Source organism: Copadichromis virginalis, linkage group LG7, assembly GCF_057382275.1.
Source record: "Copadichromis virginalis isolate Kocher_CV1m ecotype Utaka linkage group LG7, C_Virginalis_male_GT1.1, whole genome shotgun sequence".
Classification (NCBI taxonomy): Eukaryota; Metazoa; Chordata; class Actinopteri; order Cichliformes; family Cichlidae; genus Copadichromis; species Copadichromis virginalis.
Genome location: NC_140624.1, coordinates 33,020,644 through 33,046,731, shown reverse-complemented (window position 1 = coordinate 33,046,731; position 26,088 = coordinate 33,020,644). Strand labels below are relative to the sequence as shown.

At 39.8% G+C, this 26,088-nt stretch overlaps 1 protein-coding gene across 2 annotated transcripts; it reads right to left on the bottom strand.

The window, feature by feature from the left end:
* On the bottom strand, positions 1–24,435 carry st8sia3 (ST8 alpha-N-acetyl-neuraminide alpha-2,8-sialyltransferase 3). 2 transcript variants are annotated; one of them, XM_085463100.1, is made up of 5 exons: positions 23,470–24,435; positions 12,564–12,593; positions 8,537–8,656; positions 6,688–7,245; positions 1–4,459 (listed from the first exon to the last, which is right to left on the bottom strand). In XM_085463100.1, exons 1-5 carry the CDS (start codon positions 23,721–23,723, stop codon positions 4,177–4,179), a joined length of 1,245 nt encoding a protein of 414 aa, XP_085319226.1. In that variant the 5' UTR covers positions 23,724–24,435; the 3' UTR covers positions 1–4,176. The 2 variants fall into 2 exon arrangements, with proteins under 2 accessions (XP_085319226.1, XP_085319227.1); XM_085463101.1 differs by lacking the exon at positions 12,564–12,593 and having other exon boundaries at positions 23,470–24,434.
* Positions 24,436–26,088: the final 1,653 nt, after the last annotated feature.

The following is a 26,088-nucleotide window of genomic DNA, read 5'->3' as shown; positions in this document are numbered from 1 at the left end:
TCACATTGTCAAACTGATCATTTAATTCATTTAATGACTAAATAATGAAATAAATACAGAGTAGATATAGTTTCTTTCAAGTACTGGATGACTTAAACTTATTATTAAATCTACAGCATATTGTTTATGATATCTAAAAGTGGTTCTAGTTTATGTTATTCCTGCACGAATCTTCCTCCATTGGTCTCTGAAGACATGGACGTGAATGGAGCCGGCATCAGTTTCATTCACAATGCGAAAAAATACATTCTGTAAAAGCTGTTACCTGATATTTTACTATTATTTTACACTACAAAAATAAAAGATGACAAAAGAAAGAAGAAAAAAGACAAAAATAAAACATGAGAACATCTTGTAAAACTCAGCTCAAGTCAGAAAATAGCATAACCTTCACAACGACAATCTCTATGTCTTTAATTCCCTAAAACATCATATTTAATCTTTCTGGAATAAAATTTTAGGACACTAAAAGGAAAAATAAGTGAAATCCAGCAAAAATTGAGCTGCAGATGACAAAATTAGTCCCAGTTTCCCTCATTTTTGCAAAACTCAAAAAATGTTAAAAATTAAAAATCCACAAAGACACAACTCTCCCTTGGAGATAAAAAGCATGTAAAAAAAAATTATAATTCATATTTGATGTGCCTAAAAACAAAACATGCTTATGATGGAATTTCTCTCATGTAGCATGTGGTGTCTTAAATCATCTCTAATTAACTACAAATGAAAAAGTATTTGATGGATTTGTAAACACACATACACAGAAGCAACAGCAAAAAAAGAGAAAAAGATTAACATACCACAAAACACTCAAGGAAGTAATGATAAAAGAAGTTTGTCCAACTGTACCTGTTCACAAAAACCTGAGTATGTGGATGCAAATATGTATGGAAAGCCAAGAGTGCCAAAACTTTTACATCGATGGTGGATTTTTCCCATGAAATGAAAAGTGCCTCCTGGGATATATTGTGAAAAATGTGCACATTTCTGTAACAACTACAAACAGGGATTAATGACAGTAAGAAAATTGATATTTTAATTGTCTTATCTTTGTGCTTGTTATACTTTATAAAACCAATGAACAAGCCGACAAACAAAGACTTTGTTGTGTAAGCACAAAAAACCCCTTTATAATAACTTTATCTTATTTCAATGTTAAAGTCTCAACTCTCCACAATTACATCAACAGATAAGCAACAGAGTCTCGTGCCAGTGACGACCTTTAATCTACCGATTCTTGATCATAAGTTGAGGTTAAAACCACTTCAGGCTCTCTCCATTGTCTTACTAGTATTTTCTAACAGTAAAGGTTCAAAATAACAGCGTCTCAATGGACCCACCAGTGGTCAGTCAAATATCTGGACTTGCATCATCGTCATTCTTTAAAAAAAAAAAAAAAACAGTATGGAAGAGGGAACACATGTCTTCCTGCTAAAATGAACAACCTGTACATTTACCAGTGTTGTCCCTTTACACAAAATAAAATTTAGACATGATTTAAAAAAACTAATAAATAAACACAAATATAAACACATCTTATTCTTATACTATATTTTTAAACTCTTTCCATTCACTTGTGGCAGGTTCACTGTTTTACTGAGTAACAAGGTAAATCTAAACACCACACAGCCCATTTTACAAAACAGCAAACAAGAATTTTAACATTGTGTCGATGGCGCTGACAATGCTAATTCCCTCTTGAATGTCTTCGTGGCTCAATCTGATTGTCTGTAAAAAGTCTCGTTGTTGCTGGCATAAAGTGGTGAATTGTACGCGGCCCAAAACACGATGCTAAAGACAAGCAGCTAAAAGGTTTAAGTGATGTAAATTTCATCATCAAAGGGAGAAGGCGAGGCCCCGTGTGGTCATCCAGGAGGCACTACACTACAATGCCACAACTTCTATCAAAGAGGACTTGAATAAAATATAATAGGAACTATTTTCCATGTAAAAGCAGAAGAAGAAGCTTTGCTGATGCATCTTAAATTAACTTTTTATTAGTCACCTTAAATTAATGTCTTTTTATTTCTTTCTAGCTGGGCTGGACTCTTAAACTGCATTTAAAAAAGCTGGATGTAGCTTCTGGGTCCATACAGAAGTACCTTAAATCTACATTATTTCTAAAAGCCAGTCGGGGGCAACTTCAGCAGTTCGGCTTTCTTGCCATGTGAAGTGAACACTTTTCTTATGACTTGGCTCAGTTGGTAGTTTCAGGTTATACTGAATTTATGTTGTTTTTTTTAAAAAATAAGTTAATATGGTAAATTAGCTTCCTTGCCGCACTAATCAACTGTGACGTCACAATTTCCATCATTTAAATACAGTCTGTGATTGAACTTTACAGATCAGCTGGGATTTGGGATTGTTTGTAATTGTGATTATTTAATGTGATTATTGATTCAAGAATCATGCATTTATTTAATTTAATAAATAAATAAATAATTTTAAATATTTTAAATAGTTGTAGAGAATTGAATTGCTTTTGACTGCAAAGCAAACTCTGCTTTGTACCAACCTGCCTTTCAGAGCTTCTAGCCTTTCCTAAACCTTGTCATAATTTACTTCTACAGAAATTGTATTGACCAAAGTAGCTCTTTTCATCGTCTTGGCTCCATCTCCAACACTTAATCCAATTATCTTGTTTTTCCTAAATGATATTCAAAAGAATCACTCAGCCCTACTATCCCTATGAAACGTATAGTTATTTGTTTTAAAAGTAGATCTTTTAAAGTGACGTTAACTCCACGGTTTACTCTGTTTATAGCTCTAACATTAGCAGTAGGTTCACTTTAGAAATCAAAGGTTATCAAACCACTCATACGCAACAAACAAATAAAAACAGCAGGGTAGAAACGGGAATAAGGAATGAGCTAATGAGACTAAAAGGAGAAAGAAAAATTGATTTGTATTCATCAGATGGACACAAACTCAGATAGAGTTAAGTGAATATATGTAAAATACTACTTCATTTTTGGAGAGTGAAGTGCAAATGCAATAAGTTTTTTCATACTTTAGTGCTTGTAGCACAGGGCGTTTATACTATATCATGCCTGCTGCTTAAATAAACAAAAAAGAGACTTCTCCAGGCACCGATTGCACTACTGTAGGATCTACTATATCCTTTCACTGTGCTAAATATAGAGACTGAGCGTTCTTATATATATATATATAGCACAACAGCAGACATGGCAAAAGGAAAGACTGATAATGATGTTGGAGCTGTCAGGTGGAGCAAAGAAAGCCAAACCTGGTCCCTCCTTTTGTTCTCCTTTGTATGTGGCACTGTAGAAGTTTTGAAAACAGAAAGATATGTAGACTGATAATGTATCTTGGTCAAAGGCAAAATACTGTGTATTCTGATCTCATCATCATCTTCATCAAGCTTCATCTTCTTTTCTTAATATGACTCTAATGTGCAAAAATAAAATCTAGGATATTGTCAGGACCCTGCATACATCCAACCTCCAGACTTTGTCAGTGTGGTCCCTGACATGCGGATGATCCCAGCATTGTTGTTTTCAGACCAAAAACAGCAAAGAAACCAAAGAAAAAAAAAAACCAAAATGTCAGAGCTCTGAGTTTGAGGGTTTACCAAACCCCAGCGCCACACGGCTGTTTATTATAATATATAACGAACGTAAGACAGCACTTTGCAATTTTTGAAAACAGCCACAAAATCATGTTTTTTGCCATGCCTGGATCTATGTGCTTGAATCTGATTGGCCTACATGCTGTCATTTCTGGATGGAGCAGTTTTATGTTGCATGTGTCTGCATTAGTTCTGTGAAAGACCACGACTGCAATTAAAAAGCTATTAAATGATTCAGCACTGTGACACTCGTCTGAAGACCAGCTTTTGTATGACAGTCCACCTTTTTGTGGTAAAATGAAACTAAACGCAGTGCTGTTCAGCTGTAGATTTATGAGCAGTAGAAAATTAACACACTGCTTGTTTATTGAGCTGTCACAGTTCATCTTGAGCACACGATTACGAGCCTTTGCTCTGGTATCTCAGACTGATCTCCACTGCACCAACTCAGCCTTACAGTCAAGCTGTTGCCTTTGACTAAACGGCAGGAGTCCCAACTTTGCTTGTCTCACCCTTTCTGTAATTCCGGCCAGTGGAAGTGCTGGATCGGAGCCTGAAGGAGCACAGTACCTGCCACAGTTTTATCCCTAAGCACAGTGGGAGAGGGAGAGCTTCAGCAGTCCTTCTGTGTGCATCTTGTAGAGGAGTTTAAACTCGGCTGGCAGCTGGTGGGACTCCTGCCACTTGGTGGTGAATTTGGTGCCCTTCTTGTCGTAGTAGTGGTAGGGGAGCTCTTTGCCTGTGTTCGGGTCCCAGCCAAAGGGCCAGAAACCGTACAGGTGGATCTGGTCACACATGGAAGAAGCCAGCGTGTACATCAGAATGCCTGTGCTCAGGCGCTTCGGCGACAGCTGCTTGGTTTTCCAGTAGCTGTGGAGTATGAATGACAAGAGACTGGTCACAGATTAAATTAATAATTCAGGCACTCACAACTTTATTTATTCACTCTTAAAGTGAATTATATCACTTTTACTATTAAACACTTGAAAAATGCTATGACCTAATAACTAAGTGGCAAATAAATGCAAAGCGATTATTAGAATTAAAGAATATTAGAATCAAGGATTTGCAACAAACCACTGAGTTTATCTGTGACATGTTCCTTGTACTTTTTTTGCAATATTTTTGCTGTGTTTTGATCCTTTTTAGCATCGACTTCCTGCTTTTGTTCCTAGTTATTTCCCCCTTGTTTTGAACAGTTTAGGCAAAAACCTGAATTTTGGTAAACGGAGATAAAGGAATATCATCCTGTCCACTTTTGTCTGCTTTTTTCTAGAAATCATTCCCAAAAATTCTGAAAATAGGACTCTATTGATAGGACATAATCTGCTGAAGCTTTAATGTGGCAGTTTTGCTCTGAAGAATCACAAAGGGGGAAACTCTCCAAACTGGCCTAAACAAAAGCGGCTTCAAGAGTCCTTACAGCGCTGAAAGCCGTCTGAGCTGCTTAAAAGTGGTAATTCTTCCAGAGCAGGTAGACTTAATGGGATTGGTAAAGATTAGACTACTGTACGGGCAGCCCTATTCTGCCACTACAACACTAAGAACCCAACTTAAATCCCCCTCTCTCCACACACACTGTTACAGCTGTGTGCCATACCTTTCACTAAATAGCTGTTTCCTTATAATCCGGCTTTGGAGCCTAAATCTCCTCTTTTGACATATAGAATACAGCTCAATACAAAACAGCCACGTGTCAGCCAGTTTCTACTAGTTTCTTTAAACAGGATTGAGGTGGATGAGGGACATTTAAAAACACAGACAGAGAGAAAGCACAAATAGCTACAGCCTTTAAATGCTAAGAGACAGGGACGACCAAGCTAACCGGGCGGAAATGAAATCCAGTTGTGAGCATGTCCATTTTTAACAAGCAGAAAGCACCGAATTTAATCAGCTGTTAATCTTAATGAGCTATGCAATAAACTCAGAGATTAATTCAAGTAGTGGGTTGGACCCCATTTTACCTTCAGAACTGCCTTAATCCTTCATGGCATAGATTCAAAAACATACTGGAACCATTCCTTTAGATTTTAGTCTATATTGATCTACTAACATTATCGATAATGTGAAACCCTAGAGATGGTTGTTTGGAAAAAAAATCACAAATCAGCAGTTTCCAAAATCTCAGAGCCCGTCTGGTACCAACAGCCATGCCACGTTCAGCATCAGATAAATCACCTTTCTTCCACATTCTGGTGCTCAGTTTGAACTTCAACAGGTCACTTTGACAATCTTATGAAATGTGAGTATCATCATAGGTAAAAGGTAAATAATTACCAATGACAATGACAAGACATATTTAGAAAAAAGTTATCTAGTAAACCTAATGTTCACGTTGATGATGGAGATTTCCTTGTCAAACAAATCAATTAAAGACCAAAATCCAGAAATTAATCTATCAGCCAACAACCCTACTGTTGTCCAAAAACTATTAAAGTCATCAATAAATTGCGTTGTTGGACTGAAGAACATGTTTCCTCATTACTGTGAACACAAATATGTACCCTAGAACAAAATTTGTAAAAACTCAGCTACAACCTCAGAAAATAAAAGGCCAAAACTGCAGTTCATCTAACGGCCACTGGGGGGTTATATTCAAAAACAAATCTGTCCACACAGACTCCTGACTTAAAACCATCCCCCTATCTTCTTAACCATTTATTCCCTTCAGGATACTCCACACAGAAATGATGGCCAGTCCTAATTTGGCCAGTCTTGGCCATCAGGGTTGCCTCCTTATGCAGCTCTGTTCCTCTTCCGGCTTGGCTTTTTGAAGTCTTCATTAATGTGAAACTAAAGTTGTAGAGTTTTTGTTTTTATAACACAATGAAGACAATACAGTGTACGTCACAGACATACAAATATAAGTGCAAATTCCTCATCTGGAAGAGGTCCAGAGGTGCACATGGAGAAGACACTGAAGAGGAGATCAGCCAAATTTATATTAAGTATACATCTTTATTTTTAATGAGTAGAGTTATAAAATGTTTTACTGCTACTAATGACATAGTGATCACATGTGGAGATGTGGACTGATGACGTACTAGATATTAATGATTTAACACCTGAATGTACTTTAATAGTCTGCTTTTTCTTACTTGTTGACATATTTCATGATGTTTCCAGGCCAGGCGAGCTGGACCTTGAGCTGACCTTTATGCTCCACAAAAAAGTCCACCAACGTTCTCGTCACTGTGGCCGACGTGTGGAAGAAAAACGCCGGGATCCACAGAATGGCGCCATCTAGCTTCTTCAGGCTAAGGAAGAAGTTATTTCTGTCCTGCACAGTTAGTAAGTTGTTATAGTATTTCTCCAGGATACTGGGGTTAAAGGTCGTCATGTTGGTGCGACGCCCAACATCTTTTTTAAAGATCTCAGTCGGCGCAAAATTGCAGCGGAAGACAAAGTCGTATTTCTCAATCTGGGGACCACAGCGTGAGCCAGTGAGGATGCCGCTGTTGCCAATCACAGCACATACGTTATAGTGCTTGTTGAGGATTGGTGAGACCTCCGGGAGGAGAGAGCGAAAGTTGTCGCTGATGGAGAAGACGTATTTGTGGCTGGAGTAGTCATAATGCATCAGCTGACCGATTCGGACTGAGTCTCGAGTCAGCGTGAAGTTGTGGGGTATGTCGATGTACTGAGAGATCTCCTTCCTGCAAGATGGAAATATATTGCCTTGTTGAGATTTTTTTTAGCTACAACAGACAACACAGAGAAAGTCAGTCAGGTAGAACACTACAAAAGCATGTGCAGCGAAAGTGTGCTGGGAGTTGTTCCAGGTGGACAAAAATAAATAAACAAGACAAGGTGATGGCAGTAGGACTGGAAGCTGATATGTAGTCGATCTTCAGGAAGAAAGGCTCTCCTCCCTCCACTTTGCTGGCACCAGAGTTCTTACCCTGTATCTTGTATTTGTGTGGGCACATTGAACTCTATTTTGACACAAATAGATTTGGGTCTGATAATTGGTGGTAACCATAGATAGTATAAAAAATGGATGTAGCTACATGATGTCAACCACAGTTCCAAAGTCCTGCTTCGATGGCTCTATCTGAGTGTTTTCATAATGACCATCTTTGTCTTTTGAAGCCAAATGTGAGAAGCAAGAGGCAGATATGATTGTAGGATTGCCTTGAGTAACCTAAATCTGAGACTATTATTTGACTAAGCCCATAAACTCATCAAGAAACTATTTACTGAGGTCAGGTCAGAAGGCCAATTTCCCGGAGACTTCTTATCAAAAATCTTTCTTGCAACCACAGGTATTGCCCCCTGGTGGCCATTAAAAAGAATCTTAAGAGGTTTAAGGTATCTTCATTGGCTGATAGCGAACTCTACTAAACAGTTAGGAGTCTGTTGAGAAAAGTGCCTTCAGTTTTAGAGCAGGAGGATGTATTTTAAAATGTGACTAAACACTTAACTGACTTAAGTGATGCTCTAACTTCAGACTTGAAACTTCTTTAGATTAGCATCAAACTTCTGGACTTTAATGTGACTCGCTATGACTACACATAGCTTGGACTTGTATGTTTTTGTATTGTAGAATATAGGTCAGTAGCAGCCCTATCCACAAAGAAAAATCTACTAGATGAATTTTAAGTTCATGCTTTCATTTAGCAAAAAATATCTTGCACTAATCCAGAAGAGTTTCAAAATGGTCCACAATCAGTAAACAGAAGTGATACTGGGCTCAGATTCAGTGAAGTGTTTCTGAACAGCTACCCAAAGCTTTCACTAACACAAAAAATGTGGCAAACTTTTTCACAACTAACACTTGCTGTTGGGAGTGCTAAAAGCATGTTAAGCTTTCAAGACCATCAGAAACCAATGCAGGAGACAGTTTTTGTGTGTGTGTGTGTGTGTGTGTGTGTGTGCGTGCGTGCGTGCGTGCGTGCGTGCGTGCGTGCGTGTGTGTGTGTGTGCGTGTGTGTGTGTGTGTTCTACCTCTGCTGGTTAAAAGCAGTGCTGTTGTGCCTCCATTTAGATGAGTTCTGCAGGTCCTCGCTGAGAGCGTTGGTCAGAGAAGTAAAAGCTGGATCCAAATACTTCATCGCCAACTGGGAGCTGCACAGAGGAGGCAGAGACATGTCAATTAACTTGGTCCTCTTTTTAATAAAAGTAAATCATGCAGTTGCACTTAGAAATATTTTATGAAGCATTTTAGCTTTTTGGTAAACCATTAAGCAGCTTTGAATATCATCAAATGGACATAATAACAAAAAGTCAGGCAATCAGGCAGGTTTTGACCAAGCCAGGATATAAACACATTTTTATTTGGTAGTAAAAACTGTGGCTTAGTGGCTTCTGAATAAAACTAGAAACTGCACAATAGTACAGCAACAGTCTGAGAATAAATATACTAAATACACTTTTAGTGTGTCAGAAATATTCATCCTGTGCATATCTTTACATGAAGTCAACAGGCGTGTTTTTTAAGAATAAGCTAATTATTAAAGAAATCTTTTTTTTTTTCAAACATGCATATTATACTGGTATGAGTGCCCAAGTGTTTTGAGTTTTGTTTTTTTTTTCATATAGCATTTAACACTTGCATGCTGGTCAGCTTTATGCTCTGGTGGGTCCTCAGCACCATTCAGACACCGACAAGTGCCTTGAACTGCAGCTGGCGACTGTAAATGTTGTTCTGTTCTGGAGAGAGAGTGTCCAATACCACCAACTACAGAGTGTTGCCCAGTGATCCATAAAAGGTAAGGAGCTGATGCCACTACACTGAGCTCACCAAAGCTGCAGAGCAGAACATGGATTACAGTCACTAGCAGCAGTCCAAAGCGGTGGAGTTGGAGCCCATCCAGAGAAGCAGCTTCTTGCACTGTTATGTCGTTATGTCTTCTTGCACAAAGTATGTGAGGTGTGATCAGAAAGTTCTAAGGTAGTCAATAAAAATCAAATTTGAACAATCTTTCCATCAAGGTCAGCATGACTCCTTCTACAATAAGCACTTGATTTCTTCCACTGTGTCAAAACTTTAGTCATTCCACTTTTATTTGCATTTTTAAGAAAGTTTAAGAAAGATGAAGTTGCAGGGATGCAAATCTGGCCAGTAGTCCAGTTAATGAGTAGGACTGCACTGATATGGCCAAGCATCTTTTGATCGCACCTCGTGCATGCAGCATGCATGCCAGCCTTTCTTGCTACAGCCACAAATACTCAATGATATTTAGTTGGGCAAATACCTGGAACCAAAAATGCTGAATTGTTTAAAAACCTGTCTGATTGTCAGCTGGTGTTTTTTCACAACTTCTTTACAGTGATGTTTTAATAAAAGTAACAAAAACAATATGGCTAAAACTATTACATGAAAATATAAATAAGACAGGAACTGTAGATGGGAACTCTCCATTCATAAATCAGATTTTGTCTTTTTCTCCACAAAGCTAAAATGCTTCCAAAAGAAACTTACTGAAATGTGCAAGACTTTAAAGAGCCATTTTGCAAATATCTATCATTCTGTTCATTTGGAAATCAGCTGCAGTGAAAAACAGCTCATTCATTTACACTCAGCTCAATGTAAATGCAGACTTTCAGTCTCTTTCCTGCATGCGAATCTGGTTTAGTCAAAGAATAGACTCTTCGGGATTCTGTGGAAAAATGAGCAATAAGGCCAAACAGTTGCATCAACTCTGTCCATCTTAACAAGTTATTCATAGTGACATTGAGGAAATATTGACTGTTCAGCCTAATACAGTTTCATTCACTGTGTCTGTGTTTGGGATGCTTTTAAAACACTGATTCACATCAATGACAAAACAAACGTGTTAAGATGAACATTTTTATTTGCAGTGCAAGAAGGCCCAACTTTAATTTCTCGGTAATGATAATCGTCCTGAACATTTGTAATAAAACCTAGACTCAACAAAGAGATTCATCAGGTAAGTATTTTAAAAGAATTTCTATACACCGGGTTTTTGCAATGAAAACTCGACATTTTGTATATAGTGAATTAAGCCTAGACTAAAACAAAAATTCAATGAAGGTCTCCACTGGAAAGTTTTATTCCAAGGCTTAATCCCTGTCTGGGAAAACTGAGTCATTAAGACTAGTTTCCTGCCACAGACTAAACTTCAAAATGTCAAGATTTTAGGTCTCTAGTATGACATAGGCAAATAATAGTTGATCAAATACTGTTTGAAGTCCTTGATGTTTATCCTCCATGAAGAACCAGGTTCGTGCAGGTGACTGCATTAGGACAGTCCAGAAAGCAACAGAGGTAACTTGGACTGTCCTACCAGGCAAGCCAGTAATGACTGGTTGCTAGGGAAAAATATGCACTCCCTGACCAGTTGGCATGGAGTTTGCTTGAGATTTTTGAAAGTCTATAGCTGTGTCACAAAACGTAGGCCGCATCCTTCGGAGGACCCAGCCTGGGCCGGGTCCTTCGAAGACCGAGAAGGCCGGAAGTGCGAGGCTGTGAAATGGGACGGTCTAGCCTTCAAAAAAAATTACATTTTTAAGTTATCCGAGTGACTTATATATCATGTTTAACCTGAGTAGTGAAAGACAGCAGGGTCTGAAAACGATGAAGCTGGGAGTCCGCTGCTCTTGCCGGCTCGAGTGACCATTGAACCCCCCGGCTAGCTATCAAGCGGGTGGGTAAAAGACGTCTCCGAAAATGTCGGAGCACTTTTGCAAATATGCGATGTCTTGATAAACCAAGCAGATATTTGAAGTTTACATGGCTACTTTCTCGTCTGAAAATATGTTAAAAGTTTATTTTGTGACCCAGAAAGAGCAATAAGAGTAATATTAAAACTTAGTAGCAGCCGCCATTGTTGGAAACTGAAATTGGCTGAGCCGTGCTATTTATTCTGGGATATGGTGGGCCACGAAGGACACACCCGACCCATCCTTCAAATTTGGGGAAATGAAGGACGCATTTGTGAGCCGTATTTGAAGCAGTCGACGAATTGGGACAGCCTTCGTCGCCTGGCTGTCACGTAATTGGCCTTCAAATGTGGCCTCCGAAGGATGCAGCCTACGTTTTGGGACACAGCTTATGACTGCTTTCTTCACTAGCAGATGGTTGCCTGTAGTTTGAATGGAAGACACCAACCTGTCTGCAAACACTTGCCAACTACTCTCTGAGCAGCAGTGAAGCTAGACAGTGCAACACAAGATTAGCACAAGGTAGCTCTGCATATTTGTTTTGTTAGACTTTAAAACCAGATACCCTTTCTGACATAACCCCAAAGGTTATAAAAGTTATAAAAGTTGGCATCTTTCATGCAAACTACAGGCAACAATCTGCTAGCAACTAAAGCAATCATAACGAAGTTCTTTGCCGCCACCTAGTCACTTGCCACCAATTAGAGAATGCACATTTTCCCCTAATGAACTGGTGGCTCGGCCTCTATTATGTCTGTGCAACTCAGGCGTTGCTGTAGCATCTGACATTTTTGCAGACATTTTTTGCAGTTTAGGAGTTGAATCTGAATCAGCATGAAATACAATTTTTACCATTAAAGCTCTACAAACTGGAGGTTGGAAAGGATCTAAGCTTGTATGTAAGACTTCTTATTTTTGAATGTATTTAGCTGTGTATGCTCAAATTATAATGCTCACAGATTACAATGAAATGCTGAATCATTTTGCAACCTCTGCTTAAACTGAGTAAGGTTACAATATACAAATATACATCTAATTTATATATATATATATATATATATATATATATATATATATATATATATATATATATATATATATGGTACATTTCTTCATGCCATGTCAAATTCAGCACCACAACATTAACAGGGCTCAAGTGAGCATTCGTGATCTTAATTTTGATTTGACTTGAAAGATGGTAAGTAGGCTGGCAGGTCAAGCTTTAACAGCAGTCGACTGACATACATATACCCATTTGATACATATGTGATTGACATAAACCCGGATATAAAAAAAGAAAGGCTTGCACTGCATCCTTCCGTTTTTAGCATCAGCACTCTTTATTCACCTCAGGTCGGGTTTGCGAGGTGGCCTCTCACTGCAGGAGGGGCGTGAAACAAAAAGAAAAGATAAATAACTCACTCGTTCTTCATTGACATTTCAAATGACACCCACCACTTTGGAGCTGGAGACCAGGCATGCAGAGGCTATAGTGCGTTTCAAATACTCACCGCAAATCATCTAAATGGCTCAACAGCACATTTATAACTGTGACAGCAGTATCAAAAATAAGAAGACCTCCAATCATCACACACAACAAAGCACAGATTTAAACAAAATACTTTCACTGTAATGGGAAAGTGAAAACAGGCATTTTCAATCAAGAACAGCGGTACATTTTTTTTTCTAAGAAACTTCCGCATTGGCAAAATGGATCGGTTACAAGAGTCTGAAAGATGTTTTTAACCCTCTGATGTTTCAGCGAGTACAATTAAGAGGCTGGTGGTACATGTGGTTTTGAGTGAGATAGCTCTTGGTTGAGATTACATCACATGTAGAGACTATGCAAAAAAAGAAAAGCTCCATAACTATAGCTCCCTGCATCTAGCTATGTTTGTTACTGTATACAAAGCAGGTGATTTGAGAGATAGCTTGAAACCTTGAGATTATTTATATCTTAACAAAACAGCTCATCAGCATGATTTACTTTCAGAAGCTGTGGCATTGCTTTCATTCCTCTTCAGAAAGAAAGCAATGAGAAACTAGTGACATTTTCTTCCTGATTAAGATATAACAGCAAAGATAACTAATATCATTTGAATTGTAATATTGATTGGCAGGCAGAAAGTCCATGACATGGACTAAAACCTTCTCCATCCAATATGGCTGCACAGTGATCAGAGCAATCACCAAGTTCCTGATGATAAATTAGGGCTCACGCTGCAACAACATGACAAGAAACTTGTCCACTAACAAACTGCTTTCTTTTAAAAATGCTGCTCTGCTCCACATCTAACTCACTCTGAGCGTAACCTTGGCCTGCGATGGTAGCAAGCGAGGGGGAAAATTATTACAGGCGGGAGGAAAATGAATGCGGCACTCGTGTTGTAAATCAAATCAGCCAAGGACGGCCGGCCGGCCTACAGAGCCCTCATCAGACCTGCGCTGTTTGAACATCGCACATGACCCAACATGTCGGACAGCAAAGATTTACAGATTTCTGTGGAGCTCAGCTGCACTGTCCCTACTAAAACCTGCTTCTTCTTCCTTTTTTTTTTTTTTTTAGCACAGGTGATTTCTGCCATCAGTCTTTGTGAAAAGCAGCTCCTGATGTTTTCTGTTCATATTCTAAGATAAATGACTGTCTGCTGCGTGACTGGACAGAAAAATGTCAACACCTTTTTAAGTGCATTAGACTGTGGTTCATTGTTTCACACACACTTGTATATTTGGTGACTTTTTTATCATTCTTTCTTAGTTATATTTTTATCCATCAGGTCTGTCAATCAGTAGCTGCTGACCAGCCATCCCCGGTCCACACCAACTGCTGGCCAGGCCACTGTTGTGGTAGTCCTCGATATCATCCAGGTTTTTGTTTGCTACTTGTATGGGCTCTAGTTCTCCAGCATTGGTGTGAAATCTCACAAGGGGATGCACACAAATGCCAATTAAACTATTTCAAATTTAGGAAACAAGGAAAGAACTTGAACTGGTGTGTGTAATCAATGCAATCAGTGGTATAAATGATTGCTTGAGTAAAGAAATGGTGTATGGTGTAGTGTAGAAAATCAAATAAAAGACCAAACAACATCCAAAAGGTGGCTGAGGGAGGAGAACCACACTGAGGGCTTATAGCACTGTTAGACTGGGCCCAGGTGGTGCCAGTGTGACTGACTGGAAGCAAACCACACCACATCTCCAGTGTCTACAGATGAGACCTGCCACACAACAGGCTGAAAGGAAAGTTTAAGGAACCAATCAAAACATGAAACATAAGTCGCTAAAGTTGCTGGGAATCCAGTTTAGAAAACTGAGCACACCTGGCCACCTCCAAGGTCTGGGCTGTGTGGACCACTTTGTGTTCATGGGGTCGGAGGTAGAGTTTTAGCTCTAATCATCAAATCTAAGACGAGTGAATGGTGAAAAATGGAAAGGAGCTATGCAGGAAGCTGTGCAAAGCTGCACAAAGAGATGACCTGGAAGGGGACATCCCCCAAGTTAATCTCAGGTTTTTTCACTTCACTTTTTTATGAGCAAAGTTTCTGTACTTTTGCATCACAACTAATGCTAAAAGGAAATTGTGCTTTCAAATGCAGTTTTCAAACAGAACACTATAAATATTTGGACAAAGCGTGTGTGTGTGTGTGTGTGTGTGTGTGTGTGTGTGTGTGTGTGTGTGTGTGTGTGTGTGTGATATTTCAAAAACTTGTTTAAAACTAAAAAAAATTATTTGAATTTTTTTTTTTTATGGCCGATCTCTCTGAAAAATTCCAAATTAATCACAAATAACATTCAACCACTAAAACATTTTTTTCTTTTCAGGAAGTAAGTAATCAAGTAAAACTGTAATCTTGATAAAATAATAATAATGTGCTTTACTATTTTTAGGTGTACATTTGAAATTTCAGGGATAGCAATAATAATATTTTAGAATTAAAAATATAATTTTGATTAACAGCTTGTGCACACAGGTGTATTGATGGTATCAGAAATATAAAAATGATTTTTGGTAATTACCACTACTGACAATTTAGGGCAGCTGTGGTATAAACTTTACATTTGTTGGTGGTTTAATGAATGTGTTAAGCACTGTATACAGGAGACCCTACGGTGGCCCCTAGAGACAAAGCATGTACAAACTCCAAAACACTTACAAACTCCAAAACACTTACAAACTCCAAAACACATGCAAGCTCCAAAACACTTACAAAATACAAAAAACATGCAAAATCCAAAACACGTACAAAATACAAAACACGTACAAAATACAAAACACATGCAAACCCCAAAACACAACGGAAGTGCTCCAGGACGCTAGGAGCAGTGTTGAGCTTTTGCTACCTAGTAACTACACAAGCCAGGAAGTACCAATGACCGGATTTGGGGTCTGCAGCCTTAAAGGTCGCATTTTAAGGCCGATTACGTCACAGCAACACGACGAAGGCTGTCCCAATTCAAAGGCTGCTCGAAATGCGGCCCTCAAATGTGTCCTTAATTCCCCTGAATTTTAAGGATGGGTCGGTGTAGCCTTCATGGCCCAACATATCCCAGACTTCATAGCGCGGCGGTGGTGTGGATAATTTTGCCGGAAAAAAAACGGCGGAAGCGGAGCGGACAAAGAGTAAACTTTCAGAAGTAAGTACTGAATATTATGTCACTTATTTAAGCGCAAATGTTTTTATAATGAAGAACATTAAAACAGTACTGTTGGCAACATGTCGGGAAAGTTATGTGACATTAGCGATGTTTGTACTAGAGATGGCACGATACCACTTTTTTATGTCCGATACCGATACCGATATCATAAATTTGGATATCTGCCGATACCGATATGAATCCGATATAGTGTTTTTTAATCAACAAAACTGTTTTTTAAAATATCTTGCTGCATTTTGCAAGTCTGCAAGTTCATACTCAAGTTTAAAACAACAACTACACTAAAGCTATTCTGTTATACCTGTATACAAAAAAAATATTTCATAGTTCAGCAATACTGATCAATCTAATAAACTTAGACCTACACCATCCTCCCTATTCTGGTATTTTAAAGAGTACTTAGCGTAAATATTAAGCAACCTAACTAATAGGGTTCCAACTCCCAGCAACAACAAAAATAAATAAATAAAAAATAGGGAACCACCCCTCACGCTCCACCTCATGATGCTTAATCAACGTAATCAACCTTAATTTGATGCAGTGTGAAAAAAAATGCACAGAAATCAATTATTTTTCAAGAAATATTAAATAGATTCAACATCTTTCTTCAACAAAATTGCAGACTGCACAGATGGTACCTTCCCAAAGGAAAATGTACTATAGCTTACTAGGGTATATATATTAGACTTAATAGTCACTATATACAGTAATTGACTTCTATTCATTTTACATCAAATTAAAACTTTGGGTGTCAGATAATTATTTATTAAAAGCTAGACATTTTAAATGAGAATAAGAAAGAAAAGTATGTCTTTGTGCCCCCTTTTCCCAGTTAATGCCCTATCGGCCCCCCTGGCTAAACTTTGCTAGATCCGCCCCTGCACAGTTACCAGCCGTCAGCTACGTAGAAAAAGATCCTGGTGTAGAAAGTAATATTAAATAAATTCTAACAACAGCTTATCAAGCTTAAACGTGCTGCTGTTGTTCAGCCGCTGGTTTGCTCTTTCTGGCGCAAAGTGGACCAAAAACAAACAAGAGAGACGGACTCACAACAGAAAAGCCGATCAGCTGATCATTAGCAGTTTCACGATTGAAGTAGCAGCCGGAGAGCGAGAGGCAGTCGCTCGTTAAGCTTAACGTGGGAATGCTTTACAAACATTCAGAGATGGACTTACACACTTGCTTTACTTCTCTCGGGGATAACTTTGTCGGAGATGAAATGCCAGGTTGCTAGCGAAGCTCCACATGCTATCCAGACCAGGTCCCGCATGCCACAGCTGCTCTATCACGTGATGCATACTGCTCCAACGTGCTAACGTCGTTCTGAGGTGAGTTACGGCGTGTTGCAAGTTTTGTGAGGTGCTTTCGTGATATTTAATGGATCGGATTACATTTTTTATTTTTCTCCGATATCCGATCCAGTAATTTAGGTCAGTATCGGACCGATACCGATACGTAATATCGGATCGGTCCATCTCTAGTTTGTACTAACTTGGTTTTAAAGCCTTTACTTCAAAATATACGCCGTTCAATAGCTGACTTTAATCTTACAGAGAATCTGATGATTTTATGCATAATTAAAGTCAGTCATGTCAGTCAGCTGACGGTTCACTCGTTAAGCTGAAAGAAAGATGCTTTAATCACAGGAGTCACACATGTGTCCACTGTACCATCTGGGCACTGTTCTTGTTTAGCACTCGTAATGACACAAACACTAAATCCTCCTTCTTTTGTACTGTTTTGTAGCAGTGTATACACCTGAGACTTTAACCTGTCTGTCTGTCCTGCACTCTCTCTCTGTTTCTTTCTCTCTGATTGTGTAATAAAAATATGAACATGTGTTTATAAGTTACACTTGTGTTTGAATCCTGCAGCTTATCACACATTTGATTTCTATGTGTGACACCTGCAAGTGTCCAGAGTGAGGACAGACTGAGGGACCCACTGCTGCACATCATCTGTGAGGCTTTGCACCCCTGATGATCCACCAGGACAAACTCAACAGTGTGTGAGGAAGAGGAGGAGGAAGAGCCAGCAGCAGCTGACAGATGGAGAGAATAGACAGACTGTTCCCTGTTTTTGAAGGACTGCTAGGAAAGTTTAACATAACTAATTGTCTGTCCTGAATCATTCTTATTAGGTAATGTTCAAATAATTGTATCCTCCCAGTGTTTTCAGTGTGGGAGAAAGTACTCAGGGCCTTCAAGTTACACACTATGAAAGGCAGCAACAAGTTTAATGTTCAGAAACCTAAAGTCTGTATCAGCAGCAGAATGGAGCTAAAAATAAATGTTTGTTTCAGTTCTATGAAGCTTTGAGTATTTTGGATTAGTAGCACTGCTGTGTTTGTTGCATCATATTGCTGTAATTGTTTATATGCTTTATATATTCTGAGGTAAGTTGATCTATAGTGTTACATCATATTCTATAAGGATGTTATGTGTTTGTATACTTTCTGCCCAGTTTGACCCATTTAGCAGAATTCAGCCTGTTTAAGGCTCTGATATCTATTCTGTATGACTTAAAGCAGTTATGACATGGTCTGATTTTCTCAAAGGAATATTTCATATATCAGTCTACTCTTCATTCTATCAGAAACAGTTATCACAGCTTTTACATTTTCTTTTTACACATGTATGTAAGCATTGAGCCAAATTTAGTAATGCCAACATACTGAAGGAACAACATTTGTCTCTTATATATGATACATCTATATATGCACTGTCAATATACATTTTGAACCAGCTGCAGATGTCAGAGTAACAACTGACTGACCCCCACATAAAGTGCATTACAGTAGTCCACAGGGGAAGAAATAAAAGCATGGATCACGGTTTCAAAGTGCTGCCTAGGAAGAAAAGATTTCACTCTTGCCAGTCGCCTTAAATGATAAAAATGGACTGGTCCAACTTAAAACCAAGGGCAGTAACAACAGGTTTAAAATAAACTTCCAGGGGTTCTAAATCAATAGAAGAGGACTCACAGGGGCCACTGGGTCCAAACACCAACAAATCTGTTTTGTTTTCATTCAAATTTAAAAAGTTTAGAGCCAACCAAGCTTTAATGTCATCTAGGCATGTCAAGAGAGGTTTTATTCAGATGCCATCCTTCTGCTTCAGTGGCAAATAAATTTGGCAGTGAAGATTTAAGGTGATAAGACATATAAATAACTGCAACTTGAATCTGTACTGAGGCTCAGTATTTGACACAGAGTTCATGTTCACTGCTGTAATAGCTAATAATGATTAATATAATAACCATAATATTGGCCATATTATATTTACATTACAAAAGTGATATGACTTTAGTCTCATGAACAACATTAGCTAATTGTTATTTACTAGCTAATCTTAAATGACTGTTCAGTACAGAAATGAAGCCCAAAAATCATGTTTTACTGTCCTGTGGTCTCAGCCTCAGATACTTATCAAATCACACAAAGCTCTTGTAGAAACAAACAAACAAATGAAAAAAATGTTCTCCTTCATTTCTGTCAAACAAAGTTGTATGACACGTTTCCAGCTGTTAGTATCATGGTTGCTAGGCAACCTGGGAAGCGCGAGGGAGACTAGAGCCTATGTGTTTGCAACAAACTTGCCGTTTATTTTGCAAATCGAGTTCAACACTGCCCCTAGCGTCCTGGATTTGAAGTTTGCACATGTTTTGGATTTTGCATGTGTTTTGGAGTTTGTGTGTGCTATTTGGAATTTGTAAGTGTTTTGGAGTTTGTACATGCTTTGTCTCTAGGGGCCACCGTAGGGAGACAGCTTATTTATTAGGATGTTTTACTTTCTGCACAGATGTTTCACTTTAAAAACTTTCCAGCGGCTCACAAAATACTCCCCACCCCCCTTACTGAATGTGAAACATCTGTAGGAAGATCAGCCTAACACTGAGGAGGAGAGATAATTTGGAAGCTACAGAGCAGCGAGTGTGACATGACTGATGACATGTTGTTGTACTGATGGAATTAATGTTGTGGAAATGCACTTTACATTGTATTTAGACTGTAAGTTCCTGCAGTAAATGTAACTCAAGCTAATCCTTAATGTTTATAATCAGTCTTTATGAGGAATAATGTTTTAAAGACAGACCTGACAGTAGCTGTAATACTGGCTTGTATGAGGATTTACATCAATTTTGCCACTTTTATACAATGAACACATTACTGGTGTAGAATTAGTATAAAACCTGGAATTTGGAGACAGATGAGGTCAAATCTGAGAGAACTTTGTAATCTGAGTGTGTCTAAATGACTGATGACTAAATAAACCACTTATGATGAACCCGCTGATGTCTTTGGTTCATATATTAGCCAGAAGTCCTGCGTAAACACTGGGAATATACACTCCTTATTAGGTACACCTTGATATTGTAGTTTGGACACCCCTTTACCTTCCGAACTGCTTTAATTCTTTGCGGCACAAATGAGCTTTGTGACATTTTGCGTTATCCTGCTGGAAGCAGCCATCAGAAGATGGTACATTGTACTTATAAAGGGATGGTCATGATAAACAACAATACTCAGGTGGCCTGTGGCGTTTACATAATGATCAGTACATACTGAGGGGCTCTAAGTGTGGCAAGAAAATATCCACAACACTATTCCACCACTACTATCACCACCATCAGTCTGAACCATTGATCAGAGACAGGTCGGATCCATATTTTCACGTTGTTTACACTAAATTCTGACCGTTTCATCCAGACACCACAACAGAATCCAGACTAATCAGACAAGTCAATGTTTTTCTAACATTCTGTGCAAATTGTAGCCTCAGATTCTTCTTATTATTTGAGAGGAGTGACACCCTGTCTTCTGCTGCTGGCATTAACAAGGTATTTTCACCCAGAGAACTGCCACTCTCTGGATATTTTCTCTTTTTCAAACCATTCTCTGCAGACCCTAGAGATGGTTGTGCAGTTAAATCCCAGCAGATCAGAACTTTCTAAAATACTCAGACCAGCCTGTCTGACAACACAAAAACCATGCCACATTCAAATTCACTTTATGACCTTTCTTCACCATTCTGATGCTTGGTTTGGATTTCAGCAGGTCATCTTGATTATGTCTACATGCCTAAATGCACTGGATTGCTGACATGTAGCTGGCTGATTTAGATATTTGCATTAACATGTAGTTTGTTGGGTGTAATAAAGCGGCTGATGAATGCAAATGGGTTTTTTTTATAAGAGCAAAACGTACGTCTTCCTTCATTAGAATAAAACTTATAAAATTAAATGAGAGTGAGAAGTGCTGATCTAGTTCACAGCTGTGGGATTAAGTGACAGATGCCCTGTTTTTCTTCAGGCTGACACACACTCACACTGACTGGAAAACACACTGACGTGTACCACATTTAGATCGGTTTATTAGGACAAAGCTGTCTCCTTATTCAGTGGGGGAAAAAACGCCTTCCACCAGTGATGAGTTAGGAAGCAGTCAGTGTCATTCTACGGTGTATTAACTGCAAATTGATCAATAACAAACGGACACTTTGATAGAAAATGTTAAGCTGAACCAACTCTGCAGTGTTTTGATCAAATTGCCACCATCATCTGTTTTCACCTAATCAGGGGGTGATACAGAAGTCGCACCTGCACTTGCAAGTACAGGCGTAGCATTAGCAGTAAACAGGATGTACCACGCTGTGTGGGCCTGTGGACCCCGTTTCGACTTTTCTTAGTTTAGTTGACCTTAGAATGAAGACGGGGAAACGGGAGGCTATAAATTTAATCTGTAGCAACATCTGTAGTGAAAATAATTTTAGATTTTGGAGGAAGAGCATGCTGCTATTTTTGTTAAACAGGTGCTAGAAACTGTAGCCTTGACTTCCTGGAAATTTAACAGAAGAGAGAGGAAGTCATGCTCCTGTTCTTTCACATAGAGATAGATGTTCTCTTTTCAGTTATATAAATATATTCGTTATGGATCTCATGTGGGTTTTGTTTTTGTTTGTTTTTTTCAACTTTAGGGAGATATGTCAGCTGTTTCCTGTGCTGACTGTCAGACATAAGTGGCATTAATCTTATCACATAAGAGACAAAACAGAAAAGGTGAGAGCAGTTTATAAAACCCAAAACTGAGAAGTTGCCTCAAGCAAGGGAGTTGCAAGGAAGTTCAAGTATCTTGGGATATTATAGTCAGGTGACGGAAAGGTAAGAGGTTCAGACTTCCAGAAGAATCTTAAGTACAGCGGCTGCTCCATGTCAGAAGGTACTGGCTAAGGTGGGTATGGCATCTCAATAGGATGCCTCCTGGGCACTGGGGTGAAAACCCAGGGTAGTCCTAAAACCTTCTGGAGAGATTATATTTTGCGTCTGGCCGGGGAGCACCCCAGGATCCACAGGAGAAACTGTGGCTGGAGAAAAATATGTCTGGAATACTGTCACCTGATGGATGGATGGATGGATGGATGGATGGATGGATGGATGGATGGATGTTTTAACATTGGTCTGTAACTGTGTAACTGTCTGGGAACTGACATATGGAATGTCAGTTCCCAGACAGTTACAGACCAATGTTAAAAGTAGTGGGGATGCTACAGAGTTAAGCATGACCATGAGACATGTTCCTTCCATCAAATTCAAAATGAGCTAATATGTTTCTTATCCAGTCTTGGATCAGTTTAAACATTAGATTAGATTTGTGTTTATGAGATTTGTAAATCATGTTATTATTTTTTTATTTACACTTTACACAGATTCACAACTTTTGAGGAATTGGGGTTGTATAACTGTATGCTTTAACACTGTGGTTTTCCGTCACTGTAAATCAGGATCTCAAGTCTAAACCAGAAAAAAGTGCAAGACAAGCTAGACTTAAGAAGTACAACATGTTTCAAAAACTAAGTAAAGGTCACCCGGGTGAGTTAGAGTATCTTCTTTAATTTGAATTCCTTACATTAATACACACAGCTACAGTTTTGAACAACAACATGGACACTCTCTGAGACTGCTGAGTCATTATAAGAGTTTTGTTTCTCGTGTCTTTAACAATGTCCTTACTGGAGTTATTACTTTAGCAAAACCGAAAAGACTGGAGTCTCTCCTTAAGCAGACTGACTCCAAAGTCAGCAGTTACTTAAGTAGGAGGAACAGCAGATTTTAGCACTTCCTCCTTGGTTACACTGTTTTAAATGCTTCCCCTCTGACTAAGACCCACTGCACAGATTTACTAAATTACTGAACCCAAAGAGGAAGTCATAAAAACTGCAGTTATTCATTACTCAGAAAAAAATGAAATGAAACATTTAAAGCTCAAGTGTGTGGACACAAAAATGAGTGAGAAGGTTAAGGTTCAAAGATGTTTAAGTGTATTAATTCAACTTTAAATTCGTGGACATTGTTTACATTTACAATGTAGGCTATTTACGGGAATGTGGTGTCCACATACTTCTGGACATTCTTGAGTGTAAATTATGGAAATGAGCTTGAGTAAAAATGAAAAAGCAGGCAGGCCTCACCCAGCAGAGAGGCCTTCGCCTGAGTGTGACCAACGCCAAAAAACGGTTTCCTACTGATGCAAAAATAAAAAGCAAACACTCAGCTGCTGCGATCCAAACAACCTGCAGGTCCACAGCCTGGCCTGGACTCACCGAAACCCCGCGTGGAACATGTACATCCTGGGTCCGCCGTTGTGTCCATATCTCGGGGTGCTGAACAGGAAGTCCTTCTTGATGGAGACATAGCTGATGAGAGACAGGATGAGCAGCGCCACGCTGAATATGACGAGCCCCAGCGCGCTCACAAACCGTACCATCCTGCCCCGATGGAGGAGGCTGGCCCTCCGGCCCAGAGGATCAGGAACCGGCCAGGACGAGGAGAAAGCGAGCACCCAGGCGCACCGCATCAGCGGCACGGCGACGGCGGGGGCGCGGAGAGGACGAGGCGCGCTTGACGCAGGTCTCAGAGCCCACGCGGGGAGGAAGCGCAGAGGCAGGGAGTCGGGGTTTCATCTGCTGCGTGCGAGCGGAAAAGTACCAGCGGCGAAACAGGAGTGCAGAAACACAGGAAGGCCGCCAGCACAGCAGAGAGGACGCTCACACGCGGACCTAAAAACGCCTTCCATAGATGCCGTGCAGGCTGTAGGGACGCGCGTTTGCTGCCAGTTTCATCAGCTGAGCGTGATGCAGAGAGAAAGCGGAAGAAAAACCCGCGTGACACACTGATCGTGGATGTATCCCAGGATGGAGAGGAGGGGGGAGGAGGAGGAAGAGGAGGGGGTCTTCCTGCTGGCGTGCAGGGTCAGATTACAGTTCATAACCTCGAGGCAGGAGATGAAGCGGCGGCTCGCGGCATCCTGCAGGGAGGAGGTGGGCACTGCATCCTCGGCGTCTCTCTCTCCTCTTCTCCTTCTTTCTCTTTCTCTCTGGCAGTGTAATTAATTAAGGCCAGGGTGTCGCTTTAAGGAAGCGCAGCTCGTGTATCTGGTAATCAGATAAACAGTTCCAGCAGCATCCGAGGCGGAGCTCCGTGTCCTGATGGAGGCAGAGATGCGGAGAGAGAGCGAGCAGGAGAGAGGAGGCAGCTGAGGCGTCATGTGTCGCTCTGTCTATAGACGCAGATCTGCAGACACGTGACAACATTTCACTGTTTTCAGCTCGTGACAAAGCAGCCGTCAGTTTAGACTGAGTGTTAGTCTGCTGCTGCGTAGACTTTCAGTATTTGTTAAATAACAGAATATGTGACTCATGAGTTTCTGCGAGGGTGTTGCTTCTCTCCTCTGCTGCAGTGCAAAGGGTCACTTGAACTCGCTGTCCACTCAATGTGTCCTAAGTTTCTAAATGCATCACTGGGAGTTTTAATTTCCTTTTCTGACACATGGTCATATGCAGGACCGCATGATGCATGGCTACTTTAGAAACCTTATGACATGAATCCCAAAAGGCTCATTCTCTTCATCTGGACGTTTTCAGTGGGAGAAACGTTTCGTGATAATCCAAGTGACTTCTTCAGTCTCAGCTGACTGCAGGTTTCCCCAATCTTATAAACAGTACATTTCCACAATATCTAAAACCAGCCCACTGAAGGAACAATGGGCTGTGAGGTCAGTTCCTTGATCATAAATATGCAAGTTGTCATGACCATTGATCAAAGACCACTGATCAAAGGCCATGAGTACCGTTCACAGAGAGTTCGGGGATGGCTGCAATCACAGCATTATAAGATGGTGACAGATGTACCCTTAGGCCCCCTCCTCGATTCAGAGATGGTCTTTCCCTTTTCATGTAAATGGCCTCCTTGACTCCGCGCTTAAACCAGCGTTCCTCCCTGTCCAGGATGTGTACATCCTCATCATTGAAAGAGTGTCCACTGGCCTGAAGGTGTGAATAGACTGCAGAGTCCTGGCCTGACGAGGTGGCTTTTCTGTGTTGTGTCATCCGCTTTGCCAGAGGTTGTTTGGTTTCCTTGATATATAATTCCTGGCAATCCTCCTGGCACTTCACAGCGTACACTATGTTACTCTGTTTGTGTCGGGGACCCGATCCTTGGGGTGGACCAATTTTTGGCGCAGCGTGTTTTGGGGTTTAAAAGCTACAGAGACGCATAAAAACACACAGCTGCAGTTTTAGAAAAAGTGTGTCTCAGCTGTTCTGATACTCCTGACACATATGGGATCATTACAGGTTTTCACTTAGGCCGCGGTTGTCCTTCTCTCCTGGATTGGTTGGAGCTTTCTTTAGGCACCTTCCCAGCTTTGACAAAAGTCCAGCTGGGATAACCACATTTACTCAGGGCCTTCTTGATGTGCTGTTCTTCTGCTTCCCTGGCCGCTGTCTCTCTGTCAGTGGGGATGGTGTTCGCTCTGTGTTGTAGCGTCCTGATGACACTCAGTTTATGCTCCAGTGGATGATTAGAGTCAAACCTTAAATACTGATCCGTATGTGTAGGTTTATGGTACACATCAGCTTTTAAATGTAATAAATGTAATAATTCAGTGGGCTAGTTTCAGGCATTGTGCAAATATACTGTTTATAAGGTTGGAGAAACCTGCAGTCAGCTGAGATTGAGGAAGCCTTTACACAAAACATTTTACATTTTGCATATTTTGAAATTCTGTTTCAGAGCACTATAGTGAGTACTATTCAAACTGTAATATGTTAGGATGTTACACTACTACTACTACTACTACTGATAATAATAATAATAATAATAGTTATCCTTAAGCTACAAAGTGCTTTCCAGAACCCAAAAGAAGGTATGACAATCAAAAA